The 13,393-nt window shown below is 40.9% G+C and overlaps 1 protein-coding gene across 3 annotated transcripts in view; it reads left to right on the top strand.

Annotated features, from left to right (window-relative positions):
* Window positions 1-13,393, top strand: part of Milt (trafficking kinesin-binding protein milt) — a 42,979-nt gene continuing 29,586 nt past the window's right edge. The window contains exons 1-4 of one of the 3 annotated variants that reach the window (XM_071773134.1): window positions 1-237; window positions 2,492-2,699; window positions 9,487-9,591; window positions 10,891-10,995. In XM_071773134.1, the coding sequence (XP_071629235.1) occupies window positions 16-237; window positions 2,492-2,699; window positions 9,487-9,591; window positions 10,891-10,995 (640 nt within the window). In that variant the 5' untranslated portion in view covers window positions 1-15. Of the gene's footprint in view, window positions 238-2,491; window positions 2,700-4,538; window positions 4,787-4,965; window positions 5,271-7,482; window positions 7,631-9,486; window positions 9,592-10,890; window positions 10,996-13,393 lie in introns of those variants that run through there. The other 2 variants (XM_071773136.1, XM_071773137.1) reach the window with 2 other exon arrangements.

Below are 13,393 nucleotides of genomic sequence, written 5' to 3'. Positions count from 1 at the left end.
TCGACGTCGCGCGAGATGCTGCTGCGAGGAATCGCGTTCGCGGAGGCGCGCCGCAATTCGGCGCGGCGCGTCTTCAAGAGCCGCGACAAGACGCAGGGTAACGGATGCGAGAGGGACGCAGCCGCGTCGGATTACTCCCACGATGGATCCCTGACGAGACACGTGCGCACGGCGATGATGGCTCCCCGGAGCCCCGTGGAGGAGCCGCCACTGTCCCCCGTTTTCCCGATTGTCCTCGTAAGTTACGAGAAAATACATGATGGTAGAAAGAACAGTCGAGGAAATGTGAGCGAAAGGTGTGCGGCTAGTAATTATCGCGCTGACGTGTTATCGTCCCGGTGTATCGAATCGCGGATTGCGTCACACTGCAAAATCCTCAAATCTTGTAACTTGTAAGATGTAAAATATAATCCAATTAGTCTCTCTCCGAGTGTTTCCGGGATATTTCGCGTTTGACTATAAACTAAGAAAAATCGCGATTGTTTTGCTCGATGTCGCAATCGCTTATTGGATTGCACACAATGATGACGAATATGAAATTCTCGTTTAGTACCATATGTATGCCGAAATGATAAACGACGAGCGGACCGGTTTCTCCCACTCTCTGCGAAGGCTGCCAGTTATCTCAGGAAAATTCCCTCGAATTTGCGAAATTCGCAGCTGAATTTAGTAATTATCTCGTGCTCGCCCGTACGAAATAACGTTGCGCGATTAATCGTTGATATACAATCGATCGGTACAGGCTTGAGATAAACGGAGATATGTTCGTGACCGCTTTGTGAAGTTAAAGGGCGGCTTTTCAATGTTTTCCATTTGCGGTTACTTAATGAAATGAACCTCGCGTTTTTTTTTAACGTTTGCTCCCGAGAATAGATATCGAAGTGTTTCAAGTAATTTGCCGTTGAATTAACTTTTCGGACTTTACACTGATTCTGTTTTCCTCTCAGGCCTCTCGAATTTTTTTTCTTTCAGTTCCATCATCGAAGGGCGACGAGAGAGCTTTTTATTAGTTAAAACGCGATCGTTATCTATTCTCACTAAACTCACCGTTGCAAGATAATGGATTTTTATCGCGTTTGTATTTAAGCTTTTGGTCAGCTTTATCTTTTTCTTTTTACGCCTTGCGGCAATGCTTTTATATATCGTATGTATTAGAATTTGCCACAAAAATGCCAGGTCGGGGATACTGCTGCATGGAGATCGATTAACTGTCTTATGACATTTTCGCATTGTGTTCCCCTCGCGTATAGCACAGCCGGCATATTAGAATATAGCATTGTTTCTCGTAACCTTGCGCGCCGCCTTGCGTAGCCAAAGACCGCCGAGAAGATCGGAAAGTGAAATTGACGTCGAAACGCTAACGAGCCTTGACTGGCGCGTCGAAGGAAATATGTGTAAAACGCGTCTCGGACCACCTCCGGTCACGCAGCTGCACCGTTTCGACTGTGACGCTGAGGTTTGCTTATAAATATCAGCCGAAAATTTTACGTAACGCCCGTTTATCCTCCTATAGGTATTATTGCTGTGCTCCACCGGAAATTGAGACCAAAGCGCGAAATTAAAGTTCGCGATAATAGCGCAGTAGCCTTTTTGTTAGTTAGCGAGTACAACTGTGGCGATGACGATTAATATGACGTAAATGTGCTGTTCTTGTTCCTTATCACTTGCCTTGATACGATATCGGTGACAAAGGAGATATTTCTGCAATTGCTAGAATTGGTGATATGAAGGATTCGCTATGTGCGCTTGTGCACGCAGAGTCAATCGATTCCTTGAACACGATTTCATTATCAATTCTAGTAATCTTTCGTCAATAGAACTGTATAGTTTTAGATTTTAAAATTATACGCTCAAGGATTGCTGCTACATATTTAATTCAATTTTAAATGAGAGTATCGATAAAATTAGCGACATTCGTATTGACAAAATCAGCGACGTATACGCCGCGAGAAGGCGAGAAAGCACAACGATGATTCAGCAGACGGCAAGCTTTTGCAAAAAACAGTCGAAATGATTGTGCTGTCTCGAGTCAGTGTCCTGAAATAAACTCTAGACTTAGAACCGGAAGACGAGCAAAATGAACGTGTCCGCCGGAGCGCTACCGATCTAAATAAGCGCAACGGCTTAAATGCCGGTCCCCCCTCGATGCGTATTTAAAGGGCTTGGGAAACGTGAAACCTCCCCTTCAAAGACATCTCATATGTTTGTTCTGGCGATGACACGCGCGTTAAGGAACGCGCTTTGTGTTCTCCGAACTCACGGATCTACAATGCACATAATTTGACTGAAGTTAAAAGAATCTGCGTTAAAGAGCGTGCAAGATCTTTTCTAAACAGCTATAATATTTGTATACGCGAAGACATGTTGTCTTTAAAAGTAGTTAAAAATAGAAAATAAGTGCAAAAGCAATTTCTTGAGTCTCGTGCGTCAACCTAAATAGCTCTAAATCTAACCCGGTCGCGCAAACGCTAAATATAAAGTCGCATTTCAGGAAAGCGAGGCGATATCGTTCGTCGCCACAGCGTCCAAGCTGGCCACCGTGGAAGATGTGGGTCCGAAGCGGCCCGAAGGCCCCATCCGACCATCCGCCGCCTCCCTAAAGGTCTCACCCACGGCAAGGGCGACTCTCCAGGCGTTAAGGTCGTCGAAGAGCAAGCTAGTCACTCCCGTTAGTACCCGCGACGCTGAGACCATCACGGGTAAGATGAAAGAAATTTTTATCATTTTTAATATACGTACCAGCTGTCGCTTCGGCGACGCCACGGAACGGCGCTCAAGATATTGATTCTTTCACTGGGTATCCGTGAGCTTTACTAGTTTCGCAATAATTACGACAGCGCGATCAAAATCGTCACTTGTAGACTGATTTTTTTTTTAAATACGGCTAAAACGCACGTTTAAATGTGATCATAATTTCAACTGACGTATTAAACGCAACGAGAACGTTTGTCGTTCCCGACGAGAATTTCTCGCGCGAGTAAACCGAATTTTCGAAGAACGGCGCGTTGAATCTCGCGAGTTCAAGGTTCAGACGGATTTACTGCATCTTACTTTGTAAGCGTACGAGGAGAAACTGTCTTTGACGGTGCTAGCACGAGGAGTTTTATAAAGTGGTTCTACGGCTTACCTGTTCCAAGCCTCATGGTGTTTCCCATTGGCCCGAGCCAAATGATGATTACTCCTGCCCGGCGGATAATACGCCACGCTCCATTCTCATCATCATGGACGTCATCATCATTATCGTTATCGTTCTAGTCATCATCATCATCATTTTTTCGTCGTCAGCATCATAATCATAATCATCATCATCATCATCATCATCCTCATCCTCGTCATCGTCGGCGTCGTCATCATCATAATCATCATGCTAAAAATGATGGTTGTCATTGTGATTATTTTTATCGTCATTGCAGACATCTGCGAGTATCTTTTATCTTTGACATACGCTCCGTATTGATTGCGGTGCCGAGACGCGCTCGATAATATTCTCGTATTCAACTTTCTAAGGTACCATCATTTCGCGCCCGAAATATCGAGAGCATAATTATTCAGCTCTCGAAATAGGCGACCTACAAAAGGCTAGTTTAATGATATTCTAGAGTTTAAGCCAATCCGTCGTTACTTCACGCACTTTCAAGATGTTTTAATGACAAAGACAAATTCATGAAATGCACGCAATTAAATCGTAAATAAATCGTAAATAAATTCCATTAACGCAAACGCCAGTTTATTCCCGTCTATTATGTAATGCATGCGTATTATTTGGGTTGGTTGACTTCGAACCGTTTGCCAGCAACCTTGTCAAGAGTGACTACTACGTCAATGAAGATTTAAACTTATCGATCGCTGGCTCCCTCGTTCATTTTAAACATATACCAAGCGTAAATATTATTCTTACATTTTAAAAACTGCATGACTCAAAACAAAAAAAAAATTTTAAATAAATTGTTGCTTTTATCTTAATATTTAAGTTGTTGAAAGTGTTAAAAAAAATATAATTATTGATTTTAAAATGCAACGTACATTTGCACATAGGTATATTAAAGGATCCAAGAAAACGATGCCAATTATACAAAGTCACTTAAAAATTAATTAAAGATTAACTTTTAATCTAATTGTAAGATTAAGAGGAGAGCTCTATGAATCCATTGTCATAAAGCATATATGTTTCTGAAACTTGTCTCTCGAAGGCGAAATGAAAGATTTAGCTTTTCAAATTAGATTTGTTCGATAAATGACCCGATCGCGGAAATCGAAATTGGCTAGGCTCCAGCTATACTGGTCGCTGCTATTTTCCCCCATCGCGTACGTACATTCGACGGAGTTCTTCGGCGGCTTGCGACTCCAAAAGAACATCTTTCCCGAGTTCGCGAACGGTTCGCCGTTGATGATAGATCGCGAAGAGTCTCATTCACCGCGTAATCACCCAGAATAAAAACGCCGGCGTCGCTCGTCGTTCAATGTAAATTAGTGGAGCGCATATAATAGCTACGCGCGACTGTGTCGTCAATTTCGTTATAATTCTGTGTGTACGATAAGGTGCGTGCGAACGGGTTACACAATTTAATCCTTCGCAGCTGTCGGGATAGAAAAGAATTCGCAGATGGAAGCGTTCACTAACGACATATCGCGCTCGGTAGTTTATTGGATCGTTTATTCTCATAATTTCGATAACATTAATTTGCATTGTGATAATTACGCTTTCGTTATTGTATAAAAAAAAATTTAAGTTGACCCTTGTGTGCTTCGTAAAATTGAGTGAAAAGTTGAAAGACTCATTTTGTGCGTAAGAAAAGATTTATTACCAGAATATTGATTTTCATAAGAAGACTTTTCGTATATTTTGCAAAACACAGAGTGCGCAGCTGTATTTGTAAAAACGAAATGATTTTTGGTCATTAATTAAGTTGTAAAATTATCGGGTCATTGTCTCGGGATCTAATTACGCAAGTTTTTTTTTACTAGGCGTAAAATCGCATAGGTCGCGAAACGGCTGATGCTCCGCGATGGTCTGCACCGATCTCGTTTCGTTTTACGTAATCTGTGTGCTTTGGAATCGAATTTCATGAATCTCGCGGGCAACGAACTTTGCTGATAGCGGTAGAAGGTGCGCCTTGATGAAGAGAGCGGAAGGGCGGAGAGTTCGGCTAGCGCCGCCGGACCCAAGATTATGTACCTAGGCACGAGAGAGGCGAGAAGGCCCAAGGGCCCGGCAAAGCTCAAAGAGATCTTCGAGAAACGTGAGGCTGTGCTAAGCAAGTGGCGAGATGGTACGATATCCGTTCGCGATATTTCTCGGCTGCGCGAATCATTATTTTTTCCGTTCACCGTATCACATCCGTTTCGCGTGCAAAAGGGTAAAACGTGATTGAGAAACGGATTGAAACGGAGCTGTTTTATCGGCAAGATCTGAAAGTAAAGAAATAATTAGAGATTCAACGCTAATCTTTTTTGATTGCAGAACTAATTGGTTCTTTTATCGGTTGAGCATGAATAATTACTATATATTTACGATTGTTAATTATTAATCGTATGCGAAGTAATAATTTATCGCGTTAAATCATTTTGATTAAAATTAAATTCATGAAAACATTCGCATGCGAAATATACATAATACAATATATATTTTATAAATATATACAAAATATATACGTTCTGATTATATATATTCTGCTTGGATCTGCTGATACGAACATTGTTAAAATACGTTATACGTTATACAAATACCAAGGCGATCAGCAGCTGGTAACGATATCAGGTATCGATACCAACTTGTTAGCAGGTATTATCTTCTGTAGTGAGTGTTGATTCACCTTTCTGCTGCACACGATTGCCAGTATGTGGCAGCACGCGTTCTGCATTTATGCTATTTTTATCGTTTCTATAGAGAGAGCACACTGATCCGCATGGTCATTTGGACTTGGCGAATCCAAGCTCGGTACACTCGGAATTTACTCGTATTTACATATTACATACACTCATGTAGACATTTTTGCGAGCGATAAACATGTATATTTGAGGAAAAATAGAAGCAAGTTACAACTTTTTTAAATTTAAGACCAATAGAAATAAAATCTACTTATATGTATACGTATTTTATATAAATGGAGAGTAACGCGAAAGCTGAATTTTTATTTATATTTTTTAATTAAAAGAAAACTTTTTATCACGTGAGATAAAGTTTTAAAATATCGAAAGATTGACCATTATGAACGTACAAATATTCAATCGATTCAGAAGTAAAGATGACTTACTGCAAACAATAACATTTACTTTGTATTTTCATAATTTCTATTTTTTAATAACATAATAACCGAGCAATAAATGAAATGTTCGAGATTGATATAAGATCTTTGACATAAAATTAAACATTCGATAGCTTATACCAAAATAGTTCGCAAAGCAAAATTATGTTTAACAAATCCTATCGTGTAATTAAAACTTTTAGATTACCGATAAATCCTTTATGTTCACCTAACTTTTATTTTCACGTGAGATTTATTCGAAAATTTAGCTGGAAAATATACTACAACGAAAATAGATGTGAAATAGGACATGATGTAATATACAGCAATTAGAGAAATTGCCATTTAAAGTCCAGGTTGGATTTTAGTAGCTTAATAATAATAGTCTGTGAATTTTGTATTCTTTTTTCAAATTCAGTAGTCTTATACACGTCGATTTTTTTGTCGGTCTTTAAAACACAGGTCCTTATTGGAACAGTAAGTCCACATATTTAAATTGATTTAAATATGTGGATTTACTGTTTCAACAAAGAGCTGTGTGTTTTAGAGACTAACAAAAAATCGGCGCGCAGTTTACTAAGTTTGGAAAAAGTGGGCAAAATTCAAACATTATTAATAGGCTATCAAGATCCAAGTCGGACCTTAAATGACAATTTCTCTGATTGATTGTAGAAAATAGATGTTTTTAATATTCTGTCAGAATTGGCAAGCTATCAATTTATATATAAAAAAATGCTGTATCTGCTTACACTAATCCAGAGATTATACGTCATTTGGACCACACGGGCAAAGATTACTTTTGCGCATTTCTGATTACCTTATCGACGTGTCATAATCCGTGCGACATAAATACATAAATCAGCCAGGTGTAAGTCTTGCGCGATCCGGTTTCCATAATTCAATTCGAACGAAGACGTTGGGAACCGACCGCGATCGACCTAACTGTTTTTTTTCTTCCTTATTAATGGAATCTGGGAAATTCATTTTCGCGAAAAGTGCGCGCTAGCATTCACGCGGCGCCGAACAATCGGAGCAGGCTTAATCTGGAGGCATCATCGCGATTATGTGCTAAACTCGCGAGAGATTCGTGCAGCGTGATACTCCTCTCGCGCGCGCGGGTCATCTCAGTCTCACGAGAGAAGAAGGATAGAGCGAGAAGCTGTATCCCGAAGGTACAAAGTTCACGGAAACCGAGACTCACGTCGCTTCCCGGTGCGGCCAGCATCAGCAGTCGCAGCGTTGAGCCGACGCTGCATAGATTGCGTTGCCGCGTTTTCCTGAGAAAAAGCCACTACCTCCTGCGATTTTTTTCCTCGGTCGATGCGTCCCGCTTATTATATATGACTACTATGCGAGGATCTCTTGAGAATTGCGTACAATGTCAGGTCAGTAGTACTGCTTAGCTAATAGCGCCGACTTGAAATCTCGAGCAAACCCGGAAGCGACTTCGTGACATCGTTGAGGGCGATATTCCATTTTTACTGAACTTTAACGATAAATCTTACCAAACCTAGCTCGGCCCCTATTACCTTCTATTTGATTTTTAAGCCTCTGAGCCTTTGATAGATATTTATTTAACGATCAATTTTTCGACAACGTGAGATTTAGAGTTCTTCTTAAAGAAAAGTCTGAAACAATCTCTAATTGTAGAGATGATTACGTATAATTTCTGTCAATTAAACTTGATCGTGAGCTAGAAACAATTTCCATCGATTACTATTGAACGGATCTTGACTCTGAAATTTTATTCGAGGCTTGATCACGAAGACGTTAAAAAGAGCCGCGGTGTGACGGTATTTCACTGAATTTTCGTTAAGCATTTTCAAAGTTTATCGTACCCGGGCAAGGTGATCGACTCTGAAGCTCTGTAACTACATGCGCTTCGCACGAAACACGTTGATGTGGTATGCAACCTCCGTTGAAGGGACCCTCGTTTGCGGTGAGCCGCACAAATCTCCCCCTCCTCCTCCTCCTCCGTTTCCTGCTGTACCGCAAGCAAACGCTTTTTGTCACTCAGGTCACGCACACTTGTCTTACACCGCAAGGTAGAAGATTTTAGCGTGCATGCAACGCAACGCGCGACAGAAAATAACTTTACAATAATAACGGAAAGAGGCGTGTTCATGATAATACGTTGCGCTACGTTGCGCAGTTGATGAGAGGGCGGGAGGGTGATAGACAAGCGTAAAAAATGTGCGCATTTGCGTTGTAATATCATTACAATGTAATAACGTTTCATGAATTTTCATACCTCTCGTTTGCTTCATCCTAGTTTCATGAAAGCGAGCGCGAATATACGTATAGAATCTTCACAAAAAGACCCCAGCCGCACTTTTATATACATTGATGGTTTTAGTGTTGAACAATTCCTGACGACTTGGAGTTTGATGTTATGTAAAAATATTCAATATGAGATCCATTAGCAGCCGCCGCCATATCCAATCGTCCACAAAAATTGCTCACCACAATCACCACTTCTTCGAGAATTGCGGTAGGAATCCTTTCTACAGCGGTTTGAATGTCGATTTTTAAATTTTCAATTGTGCAAGGGTTATTCTGGTAGATGTAATCCTTTAGATATCTCCATAAATGAAAATCTCAGGGATTTAAGTCCGGAATAGGGAGGCCCTGTCAGTATCCATGAATTACGAAAAATATACCGATTAGAGATTATTCTATATTGAGTATATTTACTCTGTATATTGAACAAGATTACTCTCACATTGAATACGTTTTTACATTAAACTGTCAGGAATTAACACCAAAATCATCAATGTATATGTAATGCAGTAGCATAAATATAGTAATTCAAAAGCATTGCGTCTTTTTGTGAAGAGCCTGTATGTTCCGTCTTATCGCGTACGTCCGTTTTTGCTACTTAAGCGTTTCTCGCGACATAAACTATTCCGTCAACGCTATTATTGGATCGCACTGTCATCATCCTAATTTTTGCACTTGCGCGCAGTCGAGTCGAATCGAACGGCGCGATCTTTTTTTTTTCCATTTCCTTCACGAGCGAGCCCAACGCGGTGAGAGGATGTAACGCGCGATGCGTACATTTCTCGTTGCACCTGACGTCGAGCTTGCGTATAGGGGACGAGTCGCGAGATGACGCGTATAGCACGCGCGCTCGATTATGCCCGCGACTCGAAGCGGAACCGCGTTTTATGGCGCGCGCATAATAAACGCGCCTTCGCGTACTTAGTAACGCCACGGTGGATGCTGCGCTTGATTGTTGCAGATGTGTGCAGTGGCGAGGAGCTGCCAGAAGTCGAGATAATCAGCCTGTTGGAAGAGCAAATACCGAGATACCGTCTCCGGGCCGACACCTTAACTCAGTTCCAAGGTGAGCTCCGTTTCTGCTTCTCTCTTTACTTAATAGGAAAACGGGAAACGCGAGGTGAAAGGTAAAGCGTGTGTGTGCTTAATGCAAAGCGAAAAAGTGCGCGACCGCTCGCCGCGGTCGGAGAAACCTTGAATTCCTCCTGTTTTTTTTTTTTTTACACGTGTATATTCCAGAATTTATCGATAACGATAAAATACAGTATACTGATAAACGTGCTAATAATCTCGACGAATCTTATCGGGTGCTAGATAAACTCAACTGCATCGGGGCCTTGTGTCGATTAAAGGGACAATGAAAATATGCAGGCACTTTGAGTATTAAGTGTAATTTCTGCGGAAAGAAAAACACTGACACAGCTTTATCGATGTTTGTAAACTTCTAATGTAATGACTCGCGTTTTACATGATCAAGAAAGTAGGATGTTGAAAATCAATAAGAGTAGAGAAGACCACAACGTGCGGCCGATCGAATTTCCTGCGTTCTAATTAACCGAGGAAGCCTGTCCAGTTACCGTCTGTCTGGAACCGCATCTCGCAAATGATATTTTACGGAGCCCCGAAGATAAGGGTTACATTAAATTGCAAAGCGTCATCCGAAACGCGGAAGAGCGCCGTGAAAACGTGTTGCAATTACAGACGTACAAAGGATAGTAATAAAATCGGAAGTGGAGACAAACAATAAACCTCGCGTACAATCGCATGTTGCGAAGAAAGAGAGCATAAGACGTGTGAAAGTATAAGAAGCACATTGTAGGGACTTGCGTGATCTTTTCCCCGGAGTGCGTTGAACCACGGGCAATAATGTGGCACGTGCCACAGATTGGTGAACCTGTTAACCTGACCCATCGGTGGCCCGTATATCGCGTGTCCCGTCAATAAAGCGAAGCTCCAGAAAGGTGCGTCCTCGCGCGACGGGGGTTGTGGCCAATTAGCAACAGTACATTTAGCCGCGCGCCGCGTGAGTTATAACGCGCGGGCAGTGATGTTTTTGTTACTCGTCTTCGGAACGGATACGATTACCGCATTAATTAGCACGATAATATGCTGCCTCGAGTATATATTAGTATACTATGTTAGTATACTCTATCGCAATTTGCAGACCGAGGCGCTTAACACATTTTTGCAATCTCCGTGTTTTTCAGTAGACAGGTAATCTAGATTGCGCGAATTTGAATCGTGCGGCGACTGTCGATGATGATGATGAAGATGATGATAATGATGATGATGATGATGATGTACGCGATATTAACAGCAAGATTTTAAAAGATTGTTTCTTCATTGTGTCGCATTGTATTTACAGGATACGAGAACGCCGATTGGTTTATCCCGGCGCCTGCTCTCAAGTCGGAGGACGTTGATTTGAAACTATCGCCGGATCAGATCCGGGAGACTCTTAACTACTTTAGTAAGTACAACCTCCTTATCAGTATTTGTAAAATTGTTTGGTAGATTATAGGACAATGTAATAAGCTGGACAAATAGTTCAAGCGAAGCGGAGAGGCCGGAAACGATTTACGGAATATTTCCCCGCGTAAGAATGTAAGATCAATCTGTTCAAAGCTTAAGTAAAAAATCGGTGTGTATGTGTGTGCAGAAATTTATTTTTCTTTCGTTACGAAAGTAAGGTTTTGATTGATGCGTTTAACATACGTAATTAACGCCTAATTGCGCTGTCTTATTGCCGCAATTAAAACACGTAATAGCAATGAGATTGAAGAAACGCCGCGAACAGAAAGAAACGGAAACAGAAGCAAGATTCGATCGTAAACATCGGGGAACGTTGCGATGTTAATGCAACGAGCGGAGTAAATCTAATCAAAGTCGCTCAATGGAAAACTGTTGGGCTGCGATGCTTCGCGGCGCAATGGCAATCGCCGTTTGTTCGCGCGACTGCCATTCCGCGATGCGTGGAAAGCGCACGGAGACGCGCGTCTCGTAGAAATCCATCTTGCTGAACGAGATGGAAAAGTGGCGGATTATTGCAGCGGATAATATGTCTCTGGACGTTGCAAACGCTGATGACGCCGAGAAACGACCGACCGATGAAAGATTCCGCGAGGGATTCTTTCGAACGGGAAGGGAAAGGAGACGGCTCGGCACGATTTTCCCGCACGAGCGATGATTCCGCTCGTTTCGCTGCGCGACAATTCGCGAGGCACGTGTCGCCGACGAGATATCTCGCGTGTCGTTGATTACCGATTTTCCGTAGCCTCGAGAAGCACCGTGTTTATTTTCATTTCCGCGCTCCAGATACCGCGCACAGTTAACATCCGACACGAATGATCGTATCGTACGTATGTAAAATAATATCTGAGATTAATAGCAACGATTTGACTTAGGTATGTGCCAGGCACGTTTGCAGGGTGAATTGTTTCAAGATTGTCACGATTGTCTGGACGTTCATTATTCATACCGATTATTCGGTATGAATAATGGACATCCAGACACATTGTTTCATAATACCTACTATTATACGTTCATAATATATTACGCGTGAAATTTGCATATCACCTCTTACAGATACCTTATATGTATTGATCAATTGAGAAATGTACGCATAGACAGAGCTACTTTCTAAATGATTTTTCGTTTTGTTCACAAAGCTAATATATTCCTCAGTAGTTTGAGAAAAATACATCGACCTTTTAGTTCCTTTTAAAAAGGATATGTAAGATAAATTTAGTATCTATCGAGCGGCTTAGTTCAACCGAGATATGATTGGATTTTAATAATAGCTAGGCCCCAATTAAATTTATAATGGGCTCAATTGATAGCTCGGTATCCTATTGCATAAGAAAAATATCTCCCGTTTTACTCTTCATGCAGCATGAACAAAGATAACGCAAAGTCCGAACCTCTAAAAATGTAAATAGGAAACGTCGCCGACTTGTACGGAACGTCTCGGATCCTCGCGGAAGATATTTACGCGCAGACAGGTCGACCGTTCTTGTGACTATCGACGAATACGGGTGAGAACCGTATCCAAGATGTACCAGTCTATTTAGTAATTGGTACACGAAAGTGGTATTCTATTCTCTCTTCTTCTCTCTATTTCTACTATCCATCATCGAACCTTTCATCGCTCCCTCTCGCTTCACGTATCTATTTATCAAATTTCATCGACGTGAACATACACTCTGCCATCGTGATATAGAATTCTAGAATCGTGAAAGAACGCAGTATTAATTAGGCACGTAACATCACCCACGTACAAAGTAAGAGAATACGACGAGATTATAGATTTTATAGTGAATTATGTTCGTTCTCCCGTATAATGAATGAGTTTCTGCATTGCTTCGTAAAGATAATTGCGCCTAAGCGTGCATTTTATTTACGGTAAACGTGCGTTTAATCGCGCGATCTACTTTAAAATAAATGTTCGAAAAATAATAACACATTTAATTAATAGAAAAAGCAAAGATAGAGACAAGTCCGAAGCCAATTACATGTATCGAAAGAAATAATCGTGGAATAATCGTTTGGACGTTGCTCATAGAATAATTTTTTATTTATTTATTTTATCAAGTTCTTATTAATTTTAATAAATATATTTTTATTCTGTTAATTAGCCGTTAGTTATTTATGTGAAATCATTTATATAAATCTAAAGTAGCAAATAGAAAAGAATACTGTTTATTCAACTTCGATAGATTTCAATAATCGTATAATTAATATGCAATTAAGGGACTATTAACTATGTATATATATCCCTAATATTAATTCTCAAAGTTACTTGCGGAAACAATTATTCTATTCGTAATATTCGTGTTTTATTATTACGAGAAATCTATTTGCCTCGATCG

Source organism: Temnothorax longispinosus, chromosome 3 (genome assembly GCF_030848805.1).
Source record: "Temnothorax longispinosus isolate EJ_2023e chromosome 3, Tlon_JGU_v1, whole genome shotgun sequence".
In the NCBI taxonomy this organism is placed as follows: domain Eukaryota; kingdom Metazoa; phylum Arthropoda; class Insecta; order Hymenoptera; family Formicidae; genus Temnothorax; species Temnothorax longispinosus.
Note: the sequence above shows the minus strand (reverse complement) of the source record. Positions and strands in the feature narration are given on the sequence as shown.